This window comes from Panthera onca, chromosome C1, assembly GCF_046562875.1.
Source record: "Panthera onca isolate mPanOnc1 chromosome C1, mPanOnc1 haplotype 2, whole genome shotgun sequence".
Taxonomy (NCBI): Eukaryota; Metazoa; Chordata; class Mammalia; order Carnivora; family Felidae; genus Panthera; species Panthera onca.
This window is the reverse complement of record NC_138346.1, coordinates 45504996-45524715: the sequence shown is the minus strand read 5'-3', so window position 1 is coordinate 45524715 and position 19720 is coordinate 45504996. Positions and strand designations below refer to the sequence as shown.

Sequence of the window (19720 nt, the reverse complement as noted above, 5' to 3'; positions counted from 1 at the left end):
TCAGAATATGAAAATCTAGTTAGCTGTTAGATAAAATTGTGAACCGGGCTTGAACTAGCATTTCATAGAGTAGATTTAAATTCATATTCTTCATTTGTTTCATCTTTGTTCCACAATGCAAAACCAGTCTCTGTTAGGAAATTGTATAAATCATATTGAAGTGTGCTTCTGGTTTAAAAATAAATTATTTACACGTCATCTTTTATAGTATCATTTTTTGACTATATGTAATTTATTCATTTAGTGTCTAACTGAAAACCTATGTGCCACATTCTATTCTGTTGGAGAGAATAAAATGGACCATCTCAACAGTCTGCTAGTCTGATCTAGCAGACAAATCAGTCATAAGATATAAGAAGGTGAAAGATGTTTTAGAGAAAAATATAGCAGGGGAGGGGAATAGGCAACATTGGAGAAATACCTAGTTAAATAAGTGGTCAGGGAAGGTTCTGAGAAGAATAAGCCGCATGGTCATATTGGAGAAGCATATTCTATAGCATTTCTGACATGTTTGAGGACTAGGAGGGAGGTTGGATTGGAGTAATCCAAAGAAGAGTAGATAATATACAGCCTTGTATGCCATTGAAAGGACTTTGGTTTTTATTCTGAGTAGATAAAAAGCCATTGAAGAGTTTTGAGCAGAAAAGTGAAATGTTAATTGTAGTAGATTCACTGGCTTATTTAGAATAGACTAAAGAGGGACAAGGATAGAAGTACAGGGTACAGTTAAGAGGTACCTCTTGCCAGTTAGATGATAAGAAATGATTGAGTTCTGGGTATCTTTGGAAGAGACAGCCAACAAGATTTACTAATGGTTTGAATATGGAATATGAGAGAGAATTCAAAGATAACTCAAGGATTTAGTCTAAGCAACTTGGTAAATGGTGGTGCCACTTCCTGCAGTGGGCAGAGGGGAAGACTAAGTTAAAAAAAGAAAATCAAATGTACAGAGTTTGGGGATGTGAAGTTTGTGATGACTGAGAGAGAAGGCTAGAAGAATCAAGAGTTCAAAGCAAATCCTAAACAGGCTGGAAAATGGGAAAATGGTAAATCGATGTGTTACAGAATTTCATATTCATTATAATGTCTGAGAGGATAAGGAAATAGCATACATAGTAAAATATAGCTATTTTCCCTTGTGAGTTTTTTTAAAATGGGATATAAAGAGAACAGCATGTCAATATTCTAGAAGAGATTTATCCTATAAATATGTGGCAAGCACATCGCATTTCTGAAAGCTCTCGGCTGGTTTGTTGCCTTTGGCTGCTCAGTTCAGTGATATACTATATCCATTGTAAAGGTCAGCCTAATACTTTGGAAGACAGAATGCGCCAGTAAGCTAAATTGTTTTGTATTTCTATTTAGAGAGAGCATGTATGTATACGAGTTGTGAAATTAGACTGCCATTCAGAACTTGTATATTCAAATGAACAGTCCGGGGTGAAGGTACATTTTGTTCAAGGTGGCCTAGAATTATTATCTTGGCATCAAATGTATCTAGAATACTAATTAACAGTTTCCTGTGAATAAGTGCACATGTTCATTTTCTCTAGAGAAGCTTTATATTAATATAGCTTCCTTTGGCTAGATGTATTTCAGCTGGTTTCAGTGAAACTGCCAAAATCATCAAGCCAGGAGATAGAAGCGAAGGAGCTCTCCTTTGTTTTGGATTATATAAACCAGTCACCCAAGTGCATTGCCTTTGGAAATGAGGTAAAATTTTAGTTTCCTATTTTGTACATAAAATCTCTTTTCAGCAATGTTTGCTCTGAGCATTTTATATGCCAGTGATTGAATGTTGCCTTGAGTTATAGTATTTTTGTTAGCGAAGAAGTTTGTTCCGTTGCTTTAGCATTTATTTTTGGTATAGAGTTTTTAGGATCCTTAATTTTGTGTATACCTATTGCTCTTGTAAATCCTCTAATTGTTCAAAAAATACCAATATTTTGGCATTTGTATTCTTTCTTAGCCTGCCTCATGTAAAAGCTACTCAAATCCTTTCATTTTGGACTGTGTCTTTAGAAAATTATGTCTTCCTGTCCATAATCAGTGTGCCCATTATAGAAAATTTGCAAGTTAAAAATAAAGTGGAGAAATTAAATCTTACCAGTGATATTTGGGGAATGTCTTCCTAGACTTTTTCCTAAACATTCATAAAATAATTTTTCTCAAACTCAGTTAGGATCTGAAGACTCTTTACCTTTTTTTCACCTGAAATTGCAGCATGAATGTATACTTAAATGTTCATCAGAAATAATAACTCTGTTATGTTTATACCATGATTTATTTCACCTTTCCCTATTACTAACCTATAACTATTTCCCTATTACTAACCCTATAACTAACTTTTTTATTTTAAAATCAGGTACCACCAAAAGCCCCTAGATGACATTGTGGTGGCATGTTTCTATAATCTAAGTTTATAGCATTATTTTGGCATTGTTCTGAAAAGGTTTAATTTCTTATGGTGGAGGAACGTAACGTTAAAGACTGACAGTACTGAGCATTGGGAATATATGGAACAAAGATAAACATCTGTCCTTACCATGAGCCAGAAGTTACACTCCTTGGTAGAGAAATGAGAACATGACCATAAAACGACCTGTACAAGAATGATTAGTATTCATAGTAGCTCCAAAGTGGAAACCCTAATGTTCCTCAAGAGAATAAATAATTTGTGATATGTATTAATTTATTGGAATTCTGCTTCATAATAAGAGAAACAAATGACACAGAAAAGAGCATGAATGAATCTCAAAAGGGTGATTTTGAACTAGAGTTAAGACACAAAAAGTATATACTGAACCATTCTGTTTATATGATGTTCTGGAACAGACAGGTAAACTGTGGTGATAGAAATCACTGGTTGCTGGCAGGGGCAGGACCATTGGGAAATGACTAAAAAGAGGAGCAAGGAAGCATTTTTGAGGTGAAGAAAATGTTCTAAATCTTGATTTCGTGATTGTGGTGGTGGTGGTTACATGGATATATACGTGTCAGACATTGTATTGTATGTAAATTATGCCTTAATGGGAAAATTTCAAGTCATTATTCTTAAAGCTAGAGAGTTTAGTTTTCAGGTATAGTACCTAAGTTTGTCTTTTAATTTTCTATGATTATTTTAACAGGAGTATCCTTTCCATAGCTACCTATATCATTTTATATTGATATACTCAATCTGAAAAAAAAAAAAATTGTTAATTGTGTTAACTTTTGTGATGAGAACGTTTCTTCTTAAAGAGTGTTGCCTATTTTTGTGAATGTTATCTTCTCTTTGAAATACCAGGGGGACTATGTTGCTGCAGTACGGGACTTTTACTTGTCTGTTTATTTTTTCAAAAAGAAAACAACATCAAGGTAAGAATTCCTTTTTGATCATTTTATTTACTCAAATTTGTTGCAATTTTATTTCATCTTCATACCTGTGAGCCAGAGTTGTGTCTAGTTTCCTGTTGCAAGTGATTGTGAAACCACTGGATTTAGAGGTAGAGTTTTTAACACAACAATGCATGCGGTTGAGAGAATCAATCATTAGTCACAAACACCTAGGGAGCTTTGTCCAGCCAAAATTCTTTGTCCCCTTAGATTCTGGTGTTCATACACGATGTCAAAATTGGATGTAGTTGGAAAAGGCTACCCCAGGTGGTGATGCTTACTGGCCAGTTTTGGGGCTTTGGAGTAAATATAGGCTTTGAGATACCTGGGTTTAAAATGAGTCGGGGCACCTGGGTGGCTCAGTCATTTGAGCGTCCGACTTCAGCTCAGGTCACGATCTCTCAGTCCGTGAGTTCAAGCCCCATGTCGGGCTCTGGGCTGATGGCTCAGAGCCTGGAGCCTGCTTCCGATTCTGTGTCTCCCTCTCTCTCTGCCCCTCCCCTGTTCATGCTCTGTCTCTCTCTGTCTCAAAAATAAATAAACATTAAAAAAATTTTTTTTGAAAAAAAAATGAGTCAAATTTAGTTTCTGCAATCTCACTGTACCTCAAATTAGCATATATTTAAAATAGGCATAATACCTATCTAACAGAGTTGTAAAGATGAATAAAATAACATATTTAAGGAGACTAGTGCGAAGCACGCATGGTGACTCCTCAAGTGACACTCCCCTCTTCCCTTTTACCCTGTCAGGATTAACATTTGTTTTTCTTTGCAGTATAATAAGGATCCTGATACCTTTGGATACATTAGCCAGTTGTCACAGATATAATTTATTAGGCTTGTTCATACCTAATGTTAAAACTTAGCTTCAATTGACAAGAAATTTGAACAAACTTGGCTCGAGCAAAAGCCACTGAGAAGACTGTCTTGGCTTTATTTCAGAGTCAGTGGCCTCTGTAGCCAAGTTATCATGGTAGAATATTAGTCATGTGAAGTTTATACTGCGTAAGTGTTTGCAAATTCGTGATTCTTAGACACAGTATATTTTTTTTTAATCCTGTATTTGTATTCAGTGAATTTTGAGAATTCTCCAGTTTGGTTAATAAGGGACAAACTCCCCCCACCGCCCCCCCCCCTTTTTTTTTAACTACATCACCACTTACCAAGAGACTTTAATAAGGGACACTTTTTTTTCTTCTAGGTTTACTTTATCATCATCAAGAAATAAGAAACATGCTAAGAACAATTTCACATGTGTAGCATGTCACCCAAAGGAAGATTGCATAGCAACTGGTCACAAGGATGGCAAAATTCGTCTTTGGTCAGTTGACTCATGAAGAGTATGGTGAATGTGTATATTATATTAGTCCTGCACAACAGAGCTATCCCTGGGTTCAGGAAAAAAGGATAGTACTGAAAAGCCATTACTGGTGATAGAGATTAGGCTTTGCTGGTACCCTGTTTCTTGTATTACTGTGTTCTTCATTGCATAGACTTACTATTTTAAAATTTGTAAGCTTGAGCTTGTAGGAGGAGTTAATTTCATTTTGTCTCTGATTGCTTTATTGAGGAGAACTTTTTTATCAAGCTTTGAGTGAAAAGACAAGTAACAAGAGCATATACCTAATAGGACACCATGATCTATTGTTTGTAGAAGTGACTCTGGTTAGAGAAAATGTAATTTTTACACATTGAGACCTACAAGCTTAATAATATAATTTATTATTTTTGGCATATATTATGTTCATTATATTTGGCATGCCATTACTTTCCTGACTTAATGCCTTTGGTCAAAATAACAATTTTGGTTTTCTCCAATAGGAGGAATTTTGATGATGATAAGAAATACACATACACATGTTTACATTGGCACCATGATATGGTTATGGATTTGGCTTTTTCAGTGACAGGTAAGTGCAAGTTTAATAATTAAAATAATCTTTTGAAGTATGTGGATCAGTATTCACTGCATTTATAGTTTGAAAGGTGTAAATTTAAATCATATTAGTTGTTTAAAATGTATGTCTGCAAGGTTAAGTGCTTGTTCATAAGAATAGCTGTAGGTTATCAGAGCAAATGATTATGCTAGTGCTTTACATGCACTACCTCATTTAATTCTTAAAGCCATGACATAGGCATCGTCTTTCTCCTTTTGCATGTAAAGGAAGTGAGATTTGTAGTTGAGAACTAACTTGCCTAAGGTCACACAGCTGGTAAGTGGGATTTGGACCTATGTCTCATTCAAAAATTTATGTTTTCAAATATTAGATGAGTTGTAGCTCATTTACACAAACTCTCATGTAGCTAAAATGGAACACAAGGTCTGAATTATTTAAAATTGTGAATGTGAATGAGGCGATCTACTAGGGTGGAATGTGTGTGTGCATATGTATGTCATGTTCCAGGCAGTGTCATTTCTTCTGCCCTTCATCCTCACTTCTATTTTCTTTGCTGTGGCCTCTACCCTAATCTGGGGCAAGACCGGTTAATACTTATTGTCACCGACTCTTCTCTATTTTGTTACCTTGTGCATCTTGTCTGCCACCTCTCACAGCAGTTAGCAGTCACAGCTATCTGTGGTGGCTTTACTTAAGCCTTGGAACATTTAGGATTAGCCTTTTCAGATGGGTCTTGGGGAAGAAGGAGTAGTTCGGCTAGTTGGCACTCAAAGGGAAGAAAAGAATACAGGGCACCCTACCCTGCACCAATGCTTTGATGTAGGCAACTAACCTAGGCTTATTAGAAAGTTGAATTCTTGTTTTTATATTATAAGCCACGTGACTGTTTCTAAGAGAGAATAGTTAAAATGGTATATGGTTATCAGTAAAATGTCAGCATTGATCCTGTATATGTATAAGAGAATTAATAGAAAAAGAAAATTAGTTGCCTGTGTAAATGAGCTACAACTTCTAGTTGCTTTGAGAACAGGTTATAAGTTCAGGCAAATATGAACAGTATAAACTGGGCTGGTGCTTTGCACCCAGTCACACTGTGTGTGAGCACTGAAATTGCTGAGAAATTTTATCATGGGTGTAGAAGTTTATTTACTTTTTCTACATCTATTAAGATACTCATGATTATTCTCTTTATCCCATAGTAGGAATTGATTACACTTATTTCTCAAGTGTTAAAATAATCTCACATTTTTACAATAAACTCAACTTTGCAATATATTATCCTCTTAACATATCCTTGGATTCTGCTTGCTGATATTTTTGTTGGAGAATTTTCATCGGTCATGAAATTGGCTTGTAATTTTCTTAAAATTTATTAGTTTTAGTAAAGGGTTATGCTGTTCTTGTAAACAAGTTGAGAAATGTTCTCTTTTTTATTACCTGGAAGAACATAAAATTGGTTTATTTCCTAAATGTTTGGAAAATTTTGTCATTGAAACTATCTGGCCCTAGATGATGTTTGTTTCATTTAGTTTTTCCTCATTGGCAGAAGAACTGGTCAGCAACAAACGAGTCAGATATTGTTGGAAAGGAAAATCCTAGGATCAGTGATTATTAAGTGTGTTATCTTAAGTTTATTAAAAGCTAGGAAGACACTTGTTTGCATATCTTTAAAAATAGTGTATTTCTCTAACATGGTAAGGAAATTTTAAACGTTGATTATATTTTTCTTTTGATTTTTTTCCCCCCCAAACACTTCGCTTTTCATTTCTGTGGGTGGATGAGAAGGCACTAGTCTGCTGAGTGGTGGTCGTGAATCTGTCCTTGTAGAGTGGCGCGATGCAACAGAGAAGAATAAGGAGTTCCTCCCCCGTTTAGGAGCTACTATTGAACACATTTCAGTCTCACCAGCAGGGGATTTGTTCTGTACTTCTCACTCTGATAATAGTAAGTCTGAATTTGTTGTGAGGAGATGGGGTTGTATAATGCCTAAATTATAACTCTAGGGATGGAAAATCTAGAGTCTAATTAAGAGTAGCATAGGATTTAACGAGGAGTTTTTTCTTCCATTCTTCCTTTTTTCTCTACCCCCTTTTTGACTCTGAATGCCACCAGAATCCAACATTTTCAGGATCATTTTTATGAAAATGTAGAGCTAAGTGTATTTGGTTCTTGTTGTACCACTTCTATTTCGAAACCTTTACATGTGAGATGATGTGGGCATAGAAAGTGAGCATCTGTGCTTTCACAGATGTAATGACACTTTCAAAAAATGCTCATGTGGCCACTCTGCGTTAAGAGTCCTGTGCGTTCTGATAGGGGTGGCGCAGTCTCATACGCCTCCAAAACTTTTTGCGCATTCTCTTACTACGGAGCCTAAATGTAGATCTCAGAGCTCACTGCCTCCTTTCCCTTCAAAAAACATAACTGTGAACAATCTATTAGTGCCGTGACTCGTTTCAAGGTAAATTGTGTCTTTTAGGGTAAGTTTCTGAATTAACACTTGATATATTCATATGCACAATTGATAAAACTTAAAGCCTCCAGAAAAACTCCTTCTCCCCAACTCTAGTATTTTAGCTAAATCACAAAATAAATTCTTGACTTTCTAATAATACTCTGAGTAAATTGAACTTACCAGTTTCATATTCTGGTGTATTTTAGAATGACATAAATTCAATTGATTTTTTTTTTTTACCTTGAAGTTCTGACCAATCTATGATTTTTTATTTATTTATTTATTTATTTTATCCACAGAAATAATAGTCATTCACAGAAACCTTGAGGCTTCTGCAGTAATTCAAGGCCTAGTGAAAGGTATTGCAAAACCCATTGGGTCTGCACATTTTAGAAGTGTGAATATTTGTATGAGTTTAACTGTTATTTGTCACTTCTTTTGCAGACAGTAATATCTTCACCGGTTTGATGGTTGATCCCAGAACTAAAGCTTTGGTTTTAAATGGAAAACCTGGCCATTTGCAGTTTTATTCTCTCCAGCATGATAAGCAGTTGTACAATGTAAGATTTTGATTCATTAATTAGCCTTAAATCTAATGAAAGTTTCCAACAGCATCACTAGGGTCAAGTAACTTATTTAGTAGCTTCTAAAAAACACTCTGTGCCTTTGTTTACTTCAACATTATCAGTACTATCTGTGGTTACTTAGTTGAATTGTTTACAGCATGGTTCTAATGAGGCCATGGTTGCAAATTAAATCTACATGTAAGTCCGCTCTTATGCTGGCTCCGTATTTTTGTTTCAGACTGCATTCTAACTATCTCTCACACACAGCTGTGCCTTTGAGTCACAAGAATACAGAAATAAGAATATGAGGGTTGTAAATACAAATATGTCTCTGTGGTAAAGTGTCACAAATTTTTGGTGTAAAAAGGGATGCTTATTAATCCTGATAAACACAATCCAGACTTCCTACTTCTTTGTGCCCCACGGTACCCTTTATAGATTTATCATAATGGCTATACACTTGATCTGTATCACTCCCCTGCCTTTAAACCCTTTAAAGAAAGGAAATTTATTTCTTTGTACATTTCCAGTACAGTGCCTGGAAATAATAGTTACTTGATCCATATTTAGTAAATAGACAAGGGAATGGGATAAAAGAAACAACCATACATAAAATTCTGTCTACTTATAACGTTGCTGTCTTTCTTCACTTCCTAAAAATTATAGGTTTTATTTTTGCTCTTCTCATTTTTAATGATACAGAATTTAACATTGGGATTTTATGTAAAGCTCTTTGTTTATAGAAACAAGAGACAAACATTATCAACTAAAGGTTCTGTTGTATCATGTGAATGGGTCGGTCATCACTAAAGTTTAAGGTCATTGGAGAATAATAATAATGCTACTGAACTGGTGCTGTATAATGTGCTTAATAATGGCAGTTTTGGTATCCATAACTAATAAATATTTCCTTTTTTTCCTTTAAAAACCTGTTACTATAGATTCTGGAAATTATCTGTAATTCCTTAAAAACTTGAACATGTATGTGTTTACATTAATAAACATTTTGGATTCTTTTTTTAACCCTTCAGTTAGATATTATACAGCAAGAATATATCAATGATTCTGGTCTGATCCAAATCGAGCTAACAAAGGCTGCATTTGGCTGCTATGGTAACTGGCTTGCAACAGTGGAACAACGTCAGGAAAAGGAAACAGAGCTTGAATTACAAATGAAACTGTGGATGTATAATAAGAAAACACAAGGGTAATACTACCTATGTGGCTATTTCAGAATGGAAGATATTTGACTTTTTATTTTATGGTTTCATTGGTCTTTAAAATGTTTCATTTTGATAAATTTTAGATTTAGAGAAATGAGAGAGGTGTTATTCTCCAAATAAAGCCTTTAAGCTTTCTGCTTTGAGAAAGTATTGGTGTCCTCCAAGTTTTAATGTCATCTCAATGCATAAATGAAGAAACATGAAAAAGTGACACCGCAAGGACATAGTACCTAATTTCAAGCAGATCCAAAATTAGAACCCAAATTTCTTAGTTCCTTTGCTCTTTCATTAACATTATGCTACCTTCTTCGGAAAAAATGGCAGTGGTAGGCAGCAGAAGTGTATTGTAGTATAAGGTGCATGTTTTGATTAGATGGGTTCACTAGTTTCATACGTTGATTATAGTAGCCATTTATCAAGTCCTTGGTGTGTGCCAAGAATTAGGCTTAGTGCTTTTGTCCTACCGATCTTCACAGAAATACTGTAAGAAAAACTTACTTTCGGGGCGCCTGGGTGGCTCAGTTGGTTAAGCGGCCGGCTTCGGCTCAGGTCACGATCTCACGGTCTGTGAGTTCGAGCCCCGCGTCGGGCTCTGTGCTGACAGCTTAGAGCCTGGAGCCTGTTTCGGATTCTGTGTCTCCCTCTCTCTCTGACCTTCCCCCGTTCATGCTCTGTCTCTCTCTGTCTCAAAAATAAATAAACATTTAAAAAAAAAAAATGAAAAAAAAAAAAAAAAGAAAAACTTACTTTCTACATTTTACAGGTGAGGAAACAGGCCCGGAGGGACTAATAGATTGTCACTAGTCATGCTTCTTATAACATGGACTTTTAAAAAATCACAAGACAGTTTTCTCCTGATGTTCTTTTAAGTACACTGTGCTAGCATAGATTATCTTTCATAGCAGCACCCTGTCAAGCTGGAAACAGGCTTTGAAAAAGTATTTTCTATGACTGTAAATATTGAATACTGACCAGGGAAGTTTGAATAGGTAGTTCTCTTTCTGTATTTTCTTGCCACAAGTAGGGGCTTTCATAGCCGTTCCATTTTTTGCTTATTCTCTCAAAGGTAGATAGTAAGGCATCTGAGTTCTGTACAGTTTTCTTGCAGAGTTAATGCAGTAGGCTTTCACCATAAGTTGACCGTATACATAATCATCTCTATATTGTGTAAGTTACATGCAGACAAAGATAATGTGTTAGAACTCTTTATGTCTTGTGGCCATTAGAGATAGAACACTCAATTGTCTGTCTAGATGATAATTGTCAGTTGCCCATTCCTAAAGATGCTCTTATAAGATGCACCATAAGAAATTCTTACATGACAGTATATATCATATTGTTCTGATGTAAAAATAAATTGATTTCCTTTCTGTTAGGTTTGTTCTTAATACAAAGGTTAACATGCCACATGAAGACCACATCACAGCTCTCTGTTTCTGTAATGCAGAAAAATTTGAAAACCCCACCTTGGTTACATCTAGTAAAGATGGTCACTTCAAAGTATGGATATTAACAGATGATTCTGATATATACAGTAAGTTAATTAAATAAGGTATATCAATGCATAATTTAAAAAATGTTTTAAAATATTTCTCTTTCATGAGTTGTATCCATTCTGGAAGAACATTTTCTACCTTATTTAATGCTGTGGGTCTTGATTAATTAAGTGCTGATTGTTTTTGTTAGGGTACAGTTAAAAAAAAAAAAAAAGGCAGTTCCTTCACTGTTCCACTAGAGGGAGGTCAGGATCTCCAGGAATGGGCATAAATTTCAAACCAATCAAGCTTTGTAGCATTTCTAAAGTTTCAGGGAGGTGGTTTTTTTGTGCTTCTTTTGTAATCCTTATTGCTTATAACTACCTTCAAGTATTATCTAGCATTTATACCACTTCTGAATTATATGATCTATGTTTTCACAGAAAAAGCTGTTGGCTGGACTTGTGACTTTGTGGGTAGTTATCACAAATACCAAGCAACTAACTGTTGTTTCTCTGAAGATGGCTCTTTACTAGCAGTCAGTTTTGAGGAAATAGTTACAATATGGGATTCAGAGACATGGGAACTTAAATGTACATTTTGTCAACGAGCTGGGAAAATAAGGTAAATAATTTGGGGAGTATATCATTTTTTTTTTCTTTAACTTAAATGAGTCTTTCCACATAAACATTATTGGTAATTTATGCTTCTGCTAAAGGTAGTCTGTGGGTCAGTGAGAGCAGCAAACTAAAGTGTTGGGAAGCTAAAAATTCTGGGTATGTGAACCATTTGCTGTGATTTTACCCCTTTCTGAAATCCAGATTAACATTTAACTCTTGACCTACAGAAATTGTTTCTTTATAATAAATACTTTTCATGGTTGTGCTACATAATGGAAGCTGATAACCCTCAGTGGATCCAAACAATGCTTATCTTCTGTTTTCCCATAAAAACAATGTCGTACTGAAACTTTGTTGCATCTAAGAAGGGCAGAAGAAAAAGCATCAGTTATCTGCGATTTTACTTCAGGCAACTGGCATTTGAGGACAGACTTGCAGATGGCGAACAAAATAGTTTTTAATTCCCAACATATTTTGCTTTGTAAAACGTCCTTCAGAATTCATATTGTTTCTTCCTCTACGTTAAACGAGCATAAAAAAGGGTTTTGTTAAATACCTTTGTACATTTCACATACATGTTGTCTATAGTATGTGTCAATTATACTGTGCAGCATATTAGAGAAAAAAATTGATCATAAACCTGTTTGTAAAGAAACAAAAGAGCTAAGTAAACCTTTCCTTTTGCTCTCTTTAGCCCCTTTTTCCTGCAGGATAGTTGTAAACAAAAATATGTGTCTATCTAAAAATCTGCATTGTGTAAAATTATACTAGAAGTCTGCAATCCCAAACTCGGTGTGCTGGAACTGACAGATAACTTCCTTGTGGTTTTAATATAGGCACCTTTGCTTTGGGAGATTGACTTGTTCAAAGTATCTTCTTGGTGCTACTGAAAATGGCATTCTTTGCTGTTGGAATCTGCTCAGTTGTGCATGTAAGATCTTGTTTTACTATAAAGTGACTTGGCAAAGCATATAACAAGTGGCCATCAAACTTCAGCATTTTAGGACTTCTGGGTCATATCTTCGTGTCTCTATCCAAAGAGTATATGATTTGTCACATGTCATGTGATATCACCAAATTTTGGAGGGCTAAGCCTATAATAGACATACTATTATTTATAAACTGCCTAATTGGCCATAAATTGATTTCCATTATCCTGGCCTTTCTCTACTATGTATAATTTTCTGTTGCCTTCCATGATATCTGTCCTCATAACAATGTGAGGAATATTTCTGCTAATTTGTAATGTGCATTAACAAGCAGTATCCCTAACAGCTTTAATTTGTACCCTTTCACAAGCCTCCTAACAAGTGTGGACTTACTTATTTCTACTCATTTCATTCATTGGTATTTTACTCAGTTGACTATGTTTGGAAGGCATGGTGGTTGCTTAGTAATGAGCATATGTGACAGTCTCTTTTTATATTCTCTACAGTGATTCTGGTTAACATTTTGCCCACGTTTAGCAGCTACGGTAAAGCACTGAAATAATAACCATGTCATAGTATGTGGAAGGAGTACTTTGTTTTTCCACTTCCTGCCCCTAGCTTTAGTGCAGCCTTCCACAGACATTTTCAGTTTGTTTCCATGTGTTATTTGGAAATGTAAAATCCGTCTTCTTAAGAATAATAGAATTGATTGTCCCAGTAAAAATTGAGTATGTACTTTAAATAACAGGCTTAAAAAAGCTTTTGGTAACTCTCAGAAGTAAATTGCTCTTTTTCTGCTCTGCCCCCCTTCCCCAGTGGAATGGAGTGCAAAATTAAATGTTAGAGTTATGGAACCTGATCCTAATTCAGAGAATATTGCTGCAATCTCTCGGTCTTCAGTGGGTTCAGACTGTAAGTACACACCATACTTTGTAACACGAGTAAATCTCTTACCAAAATTTTCTTTTTAACGTCTTTAATATAATTTGAGTTAGACTTGCCTTTAAATCCAATGTTTGTTTTAGGCCATTTGGCCTGAGGTGTGCTATTGCCCTCTCTTGAGTTAAAGTTTCTTGATTTTGCCCCTCTGAAGCATTTCAGGAAGCTTTAATCATTCTTCCTCTATGCTCTTGAAACACTTCTACAGATCCCTATTCTAGTACCTACAACAAAATAGTGCAATAATATCTTGGTGTCTGCCTTCTGCAGTAGGACCTGGTCTCTGGAACGGGGATTCTTCTTTCTCTTTTTTTATCTTCATATCCTCATTCCTAACCTTCTTGGCACATAGCAGGCACCCAGTAGATATTTGTTGAATCAGAGCCTAAAATAATCATGACCTGGGCCATTTACTCAATGGGGTAAGTCCCAGGATTAGTGTGATCTGCCAACCTGAGGCTGGAACTGACCTTTGCAGGCAAAATGTTATTGTCTGTTTGTTTTTTCCCTCTAGTGTTTGTATTTAAACCTAGTGAGCCAAGGCCATTGTATATTCAAAAGAATATCTCCAGAGAGGAAGTCCAGTGGGGAGTGTTTGTTCCACGAGATGTCCCTGAATCATTCATCTCAGAAGCTTACCAATGGCTGAACAGATCCCAGTTTTACTTCCTAACAAAATCACAGGTAACCATCCCACCTCAAAAAGGGAACCACTTTATATATATAATTTTCATCTGATTTGATATTTGAGAGTAATAGCCCATAACTGGTGGAACAGTTTCATTAAAAGATTACTTCCCAAAAGAAGGAATCCATTATGCTTCACACAGCAGTCTTATTAGTGTAAGTATATTAGCACCACTTTACCCCGTACCTTTGAGATTCTTCTAAGTAGTGTCTGTATTATCTCCATGACTGTGGAAAGGCAGAAGACAACTAAAATCCTTTGAATGGTAGCTATTAGTGTGGTTGATATATATATTTTTTAAATACAAGTGTGGCTTCTGGTTGATCCATCAGTTGAATTCTATTTCATTACTAGTCAGTTCTTAAATAAGATTTCTCAGAACAATCTTAACTGTCACAGCAGTTTGTCACTAAATATGTTTGAAGTTTTCTATTTGGGCAGATAAACATATCAAGATGAAATATTGACCTCATTTTTTAACTCTACAACAAATTTTTATTTAGCTTTTGCATCATTAATCTCTTTTCAGACTTTATTAACATTCAGTACAAAGTCTCCAGAAGAGAAACTCACACCAACAAGCAAACAGGTATGTTTTAGCCACTAATGGTGCAGACTACATTGCCTCCCTACACAGATAACCTTATCTGTTTGAATTCAGCTATGAGAAGAATGTTCCACCTGCCCTAATGTGGAATTAAACATATACTTGTAAGCTACTTGGCCTCTTTTGAGATTATATTTGCTTTACAAATTAAAACTACATTTTAGAAATATCAAAAATATATGCTTGTGATTTAAAGAGTCAAATAGTTATACAAGACTTTCAGGAAAACTTGTTAACATCACTGCCATCACCCACAAAGATCATCACTTTCAACTCTTCTAGCTGGAGTTTTTATTTGCCTCTCTATCTCTAAGAAACATGTCTATGTTACTAATTCTTTATTTTTCAGATTATTTGTTAACTGATCAAGTTGTTACTCTTTTTCACACTACCACTTCCCTCATGTACATAACATACACACCTTTCCTGTTCCCCAGTTTTCTCAGTATAGACAAATCAGGTCAGTATTCATTATAACCAATAGCAATTCACAGCTGAGTCATGTAGTAACCAACAGATTATTTTTCTTTTATTTGCAACTTTGTTTTCTCTAGGGTTAATGATTATCTTCTTATTTGTATAGTTTTCTATTTGCTCAAGTTGTATAAATATTCTCTCAGAATTTTCAGGTATATTAAGTATTCTTTCAAATCTTGAGTATTTCCCAGGAGCCTGTGATTTGCTTCAGTCCGGACTGATTGCTCTATAAACTTACAAACTTGCTACACAGTAGTTGTCATAGGATCTACATTCACCATCATTTGGGGAATCATTTTACCTCTACTCTAGTAGATCTTATAGCTTTCCCCTTTCTTTGGTCACTCCTTTGCTTTGATGAAGCACATTCTGTTAGTGTGTGGGAGGCAAATTTAAGACCTTGGATGTTTGGGAATGTTTCTGTTCTCTCCCACTTGAGTGGTTGGTTGAGTTATAAAGTAATAGGTTGAAAATCATTTTCTCTTAGAGCTTTGGCGGTATTGTCCTATTTTATAGCTTTGGGTGTTACTGGAAGTCTAATACCATTCTTATTCCTATTCCTTTGTCTGTAAACTAGCTTTGTTTTCCTCTGAAAACTCCTTGAATTTGTTCAACAAGTTATTGTTGAATATGTATAGGCCAGGAACTGTTCTAGATGATTGGAGTACACCAGTAAGCAAAACACTCAAGTCTCTAAACTTAATGGTGTTTACACTCTAGCAGCAAGATACAGCAAGCATGAAATAAGTAAAATATGTAGTACTTTAAGAAGTGGTAAGAGGGTGCCGGGGTGGCGCAGTCAGTTTGGTGTCCAACTCTTGATTCCAGCTCAGTTTATGGTCCCAGGGTTGTGGGATCGAGCCCCACATCAGGCTCTCCTCTGAACATGGAGCCTACTTAAGAGTCTCTTTCTCTCTCTCTCTACCTCTCCCCCCTCCCCCGCCATTAAAAAAAGCGATAATTATGGATGGAGGAAAAGAAGAAATGGGTGTGGGGTGCAGCTTGCCATTTTATGTAGGGCAAAGTAGGGCTTGATGAATAAGAGACTTTGGCTTTTCTTCCAAGTAAAATGTGGAACCCCGTGGAGAGTTCTGTTTTTTTTAATGTTTTTTATTTTTGAGAGAGAGAGAGGGAGACAAGAGATCCAAAGCTGGATCTGCACTGTTAGCGCAGTTTGATGCAGAACTCAAACTCCTGAACCTTGAGATCATGACCTGAGCAGTCAAAGTCAGATTCTTAACCAACAGAGCCACTCAGGTTCCCCGCCCCTTCGAGAGTTTTAATCCAAGAAATGACTAAGAAAGAATTCCTTCTTTGCCTTCAATTTGTCTATTTGTTACTTAGTGCTGGACCTTCTCGAATGGTGCTTTAATATTCTTATTTTTTTACCTGTTTTCTTTCTACTTTCAGGGAGATTGCTTCATCTTTATCATCTTATCTGCTTTTTTCTCTTTCGCATACTCCCACATCCTGCATATGTGTGTTTTCCATCTGTTTTGGTGTCTTTCATTTCAGAGGTTTTCATCAGAGTCTGATGATTTCTTGGCTGTTTTTATTTAATAAGTGATCAAAAAAGTCATTTGGAAGGTCTTTGCCTAAGTAGAACTTCTCTGCTGGCCTCCACCATCTGGCTATTTTTGAGAAAGTCTCCAAAGTCATTATTTTTAGGTCTTTTTATGATTGCCCAGATAAAATTCTTCTAAGTTCTTGCCTAGAGGATATCAACCTGGAAGCACGTTCTGTGAAGTACAACTGCCTGCAGCTGTGACGACACTGCCACCAGCCCCCACCAAGCAGTTCAGTTTAAAGTCATACTTTTGTTCCACTCTCCCAAGAATGTACTTCCAGCCCTCTGCTGGGGCTCAAAAGAATATCTAGGAATCTGAGTCCTCTCTAAGCAGACATTCAGCCTGGCTCCCTGGTTATTTGTTAGCACCAATTCCTGGGCCTTTGCAGGATTCCACAATATAAATCAGAATGCTTCCCAGCCAGCTTAGGATTCTTTCTCGGGTCTACTAAATTACTTATCACTCTTGAACCTGCTTTCCACCTTCCAACATGTTATTTACCCATTTTCTTTCTCCTGTGGGTTTATGTCCTTTTGAAAACCCATTTGCTGTCATTTGTCATTGGGGGAGAAACAGTGGTAAGTATTTTGTTCTGTCAGGTGTCCACTGTTAGCTTTTCCCATAGTAAGTGGGCTGCTAGACCTCAGTTGCTTTACCTATAAAGTGTAAGAATCATGCTAGATAGTTTTTAAAGTTCTTTCCATCCTTGACATTTTACGACTCTGTAGTACTTTTTTATGGAGTCAAAGGCAATTCTTTTTATTGAAGAAATTTCCCTTTGTCTTAAATCTTTATAGCTACTAGCAGAAGAAAGTCTTCCAACAACCCCATTTTATTTCATATTGGGAAAGCACAGGGAACAGCAGGATGAAAAAATAAATGAGGCTTTCGAGAGTGAACTGGTACAACTACCCTTAACAGAAAATATACCTGCGATTAGTGAGGTAAGTGATTCACAACATGAAACAGATTAAATACGTTAAAGCACCTTAAATTATAGTTTTTATACAGTTTATAACATAATTTTTGAATAATTATTTGTATACTGTGCAGTTTTAATACCTAAACCAATAACATAAATTTGCAATTCCAGATTATTATGGTCTGACCTGACAGGAGGGGAGAGATTATTGTTCGCTTAAGTATAGGAAGGCGGGAATAAATTTTTTTTTTTGGTTTGGTTTTTCTGTGGAGAAACCCTGTTACATTCAGCTGGTGGCATTAAATCATTTTAAATGAAACTCTATTTTTCTTGTTTTTTTTACTCTAGCTTCTTCATACTCCAGCCCATGTATTGCCATCTGCTTCCTTCCTGTGCTCCAAGTTTGTAAGCTCATTGCTGCTGTCTAAGGAGACCAAGAGGTAAAGCGGTTTTTAAAATATGTTTAGATATTGTTTTGGGAAACAAGATGGTTATGTTAGCCTTTATTAGAATGTTCTTTCACTTTGAGGCTTCAACATGTGTGGGTTAGGACACTGACCTGCACAGTCAAAAATCTGTGTGTAACTTTTGACTCCTATAAAACTTAACTAATGCCTACTGGTGCTTGGAAATCTTACCAATAACAGTCAATTAACACACATTTTATGTGTTGTATACTGTATTCTTACAGTAAGATAAGCCAGAGAAATTAGGAAAATCATAAGAGAGAATACATTTGCAGTATTGTACTGCATAAAAAAAAAAAAAATCCATGTATAAATGGATCTGCAGTCCAAACCCATGTTCTCCAAGGGTCAGCTGTATTTCTCTTTATTTAAGCTTTAACATGTAGTTAAAGGATATATGACGATTAAGCCAAGTAAATAAAATACATTGAAAATAATTTTCAGGAAGACCTCATGTGTGTACGGTTTAAGGATTTGATCTATGATTAAAAATTACACACCTGTTTTTTATAATAACCGTAATTTATTAAAAAAAAATTTCATGTTTGTTTGAAAGAGAGAGCAGGGGAGGCATAGAGAGAGAGAACCCCGAGCAGGCTATGTGCTGTCAGTGTAGAACCCAACATGGTGCTCAGTCTCATGAACCGTGAGATCATGACCTAAGCCCAAGAGATGCTTAACTAACTGAGCCACCCAGGCGCCCTAACCCATCATTTTTGAAGTGCACTTAATAAGGTTTTTCATTTACTTTCCCTGTATGGTTACATTTCTACATAGGTGTCTTAAATTAGAAACTTATTGTTTAGTTAGAAAAATGTGTGTTTAAATTGTTTTGTTTTATTCTGTTGTAACGAAAGTGGTGAAGAAATTCCTGAAGACGTAGATATGGAAGAAGGAAAAGAAAGTGATGATTCAGATGAAGAAAATGATTTTACTGAAAAGATCCAGGATACAAATAACACAGACTTGGGAGAAGACCTTCTACATCAGTTGTCAAAATCTGAAGAAAAAGAACTAAGAAAATTCAGGAAAGTAGACTACAGCTGGATAACTGTCCTTTGAGCCTTGGAGATGGGGGAAGGTTCTTGCACTTTGTGTTTTTTTATTGTACATTGATACTCCAAAAACATCTAATGTTATTTCTCTTCTTAAAATATTAAATGTGGACAGGATTTACTTTTTAAATAACTGGTAATTCAAAGCTGTCTTTGCATCATTCTTAATGTTCCTGGGTGCATTCACATAGACACCATCTCCTTTTTTTTTTTTTTGAGTAACAAAAAAGCTAGTTTTCTCACAGGTGATTATAGCATTTGTCCCCTTATTTGCAATTTGGAGATATAAATAGTCGAAAATTAAAAGATTTTGTTGATGATACTGTTGTTAAATTTAACATCAAAACTCATTTGATAACCAAATAAGACCTGAACAGATGTGATGTTTCTGTAGTCCTGCTTCATACCTTTTGGTGTATTTATTTCTCATAGAGAAATGTGGAGCAATTATTTG

The 19720-nt window shown here is 35.7% G+C and overlaps 1 protein-coding gene across 2 annotated transcripts in view; it reads left to right on the top strand.

Annotated features, from left to right (window-relative positions):
• Positions 1 to 19406, top strand: part of WDR75 (WD repeat domain 75) — a 30687-nt gene extending 11281 nt beyond the window's left edge. For both annotated transcript variants that reach the window (XM_060622310.3, XM_060622311.3), the window contains exons 5-21: positions 1589 to 1713; positions 3287 to 3357; positions 4579 to 4698; positions 5199 to 5287; positions 7061 to 7219; positions 8030 to 8089; positions 8175 to 8290; positions 9328 to 9503; positions 10896 to 11053; positions 11438 to 11618; positions 12451 to 12545; positions 13360 to 13455; positions 13997 to 14166; positions 14700 to 14759; positions 17620 to 17766; positions 18093 to 18184; positions 19069 to 19406. In XM_060622310.3, the coding sequence (XP_060478293.2) occupies positions 1589 to 1713; positions 3287 to 3357; positions 4579 to 4698; positions 5199 to 5287; positions 7061 to 7219; positions 8030 to 8089; positions 8175 to 8290; positions 9328 to 9503; positions 10896 to 11053; positions 11438 to 11618; positions 12451 to 12545; positions 13360 to 13455; positions 13997 to 14166; positions 14700 to 14759; positions 17620 to 17766; positions 18093 to 18184; positions 19069 to 19273 (2120 nt within the window). In that variant the 3' untranslated portion in view covers positions 19274 to 19406. The remainder of the gene's footprint in view (positions 1 to 1588; positions 1714 to 3286; positions 3358 to 4578; positions 4699 to 5198; positions 5288 to 7060; positions 7220 to 8029; positions 8090 to 8174; positions 8291 to 9327; positions 9504 to 10895; positions 11054 to 11437; positions 11619 to 12450; positions 12546 to 13359; positions 13456 to 13996; positions 14167 to 14699; positions 14760 to 17619; positions 17767 to 18092; positions 18185 to 19068) is intronic.
• Positions 19407 to 19720: the final 314 nt, after the last annotated feature.